Genomic DNA, 729 nt, shown 5'->3' on the forward strand with positions numbered 1-729 from the left:
GGGGGCTGCATGGCTTGGGGGGGCAGTCCTGGTGCTGGTGACAGGCTGCATGGCCTGGGTGGGACTCCTTGCAGCCTCGTCTTGTCCCTGCAGAGAGTTGCCCCGGGGGGGCCGAAGGTGTGACCCCCGCAGACCCCTCCAGCCATTACGACTCCCCCAAGAACAGCCACATCCCCAGCCACTATGACGTGCCGCCCGCCCGCCATTACCCGCCATCCCCCCCGCTGCGCAGGAAGGACCGCTGAGGGACTGTGGGGATCCCTCCACACCCCACCCCGGGGGGGGCCGGGGTACCCCAGGACTGTCCCTGTCCCCGAGCCCGAGGAGGGGGACGCAGGCTGTGAATAAAGGGGTTGTCGGTGCGGTGTGAGCTGGGGCTGCCTGCAGCCGCGTCCCTGGGGTCTGCAGGGGGTGGGGGGAGGGGGGTGGGCCTCCATGGCACCGGGGGGAGGAAGGGATGGCCGGCTGGGGTGGGGGGTCAGGGATGGACTCCGTGATGGGCCTAGTAAAGGCCCAGTAATGGGAAAAGAAATGGACCAGTAAAGGCCCAGTGGTGGTCCAACGGTGGCCCTAGGAAAGGGAGGCCCAGCGCTGGGTCCGGTCAGGGCTCAGTCACGGCCCAGTGCAGGCCCAGTGCTCCCAGTGTCGCTGCCCAGTGCTCCCAGTGTCGCTGCCCAGCGCCCGGCCCCTCCCACCAGGGACAGCCGAGGTGGCGGCCCCGCCCCTTTT

The 729-nt window shown here is 69.5% G+C and overlaps 1 protein-coding gene across 2 annotated transcripts in view; it reads left to right on the top strand.

Annotated features, from left to right (window-relative positions):
• The window catches only part of PEAR1 (platelet endothelial aggregation receptor 1), a 9,026-nt gene extending 8,781 nt beyond the window's left edge, over positions 1 to 245 (top strand). For both annotated transcript variants that reach the window (XM_010564120.1, XM_010564122.1), the window contains one exon: positions 94 to 245. In XM_010564120.1, coding sequence (XP_010562422.1) covers positions 94 to 245 — 152 coding nt within the window. The remainder of the gene's footprint in view (positions 1 to 93) is intronic.
• The last annotated feature ends 484 nt before the right edge of the window (positions 246 to 729 follow it).

This window comes from Haliaeetus leucocephalus, unplaced genomic scaffold (assembly GCF_000737465.1).
Source record: "Haliaeetus leucocephalus isolate CR32 unplaced genomic scaffold, Haliaeetus_leucocephalus-4.0 Scaffold175, whole genome shotgun sequence".
NCBI lineage: Eukaryota > Metazoa > Chordata > Aves > Accipitriformes > Accipitridae > Haliaeetus > Haliaeetus leucocephalus.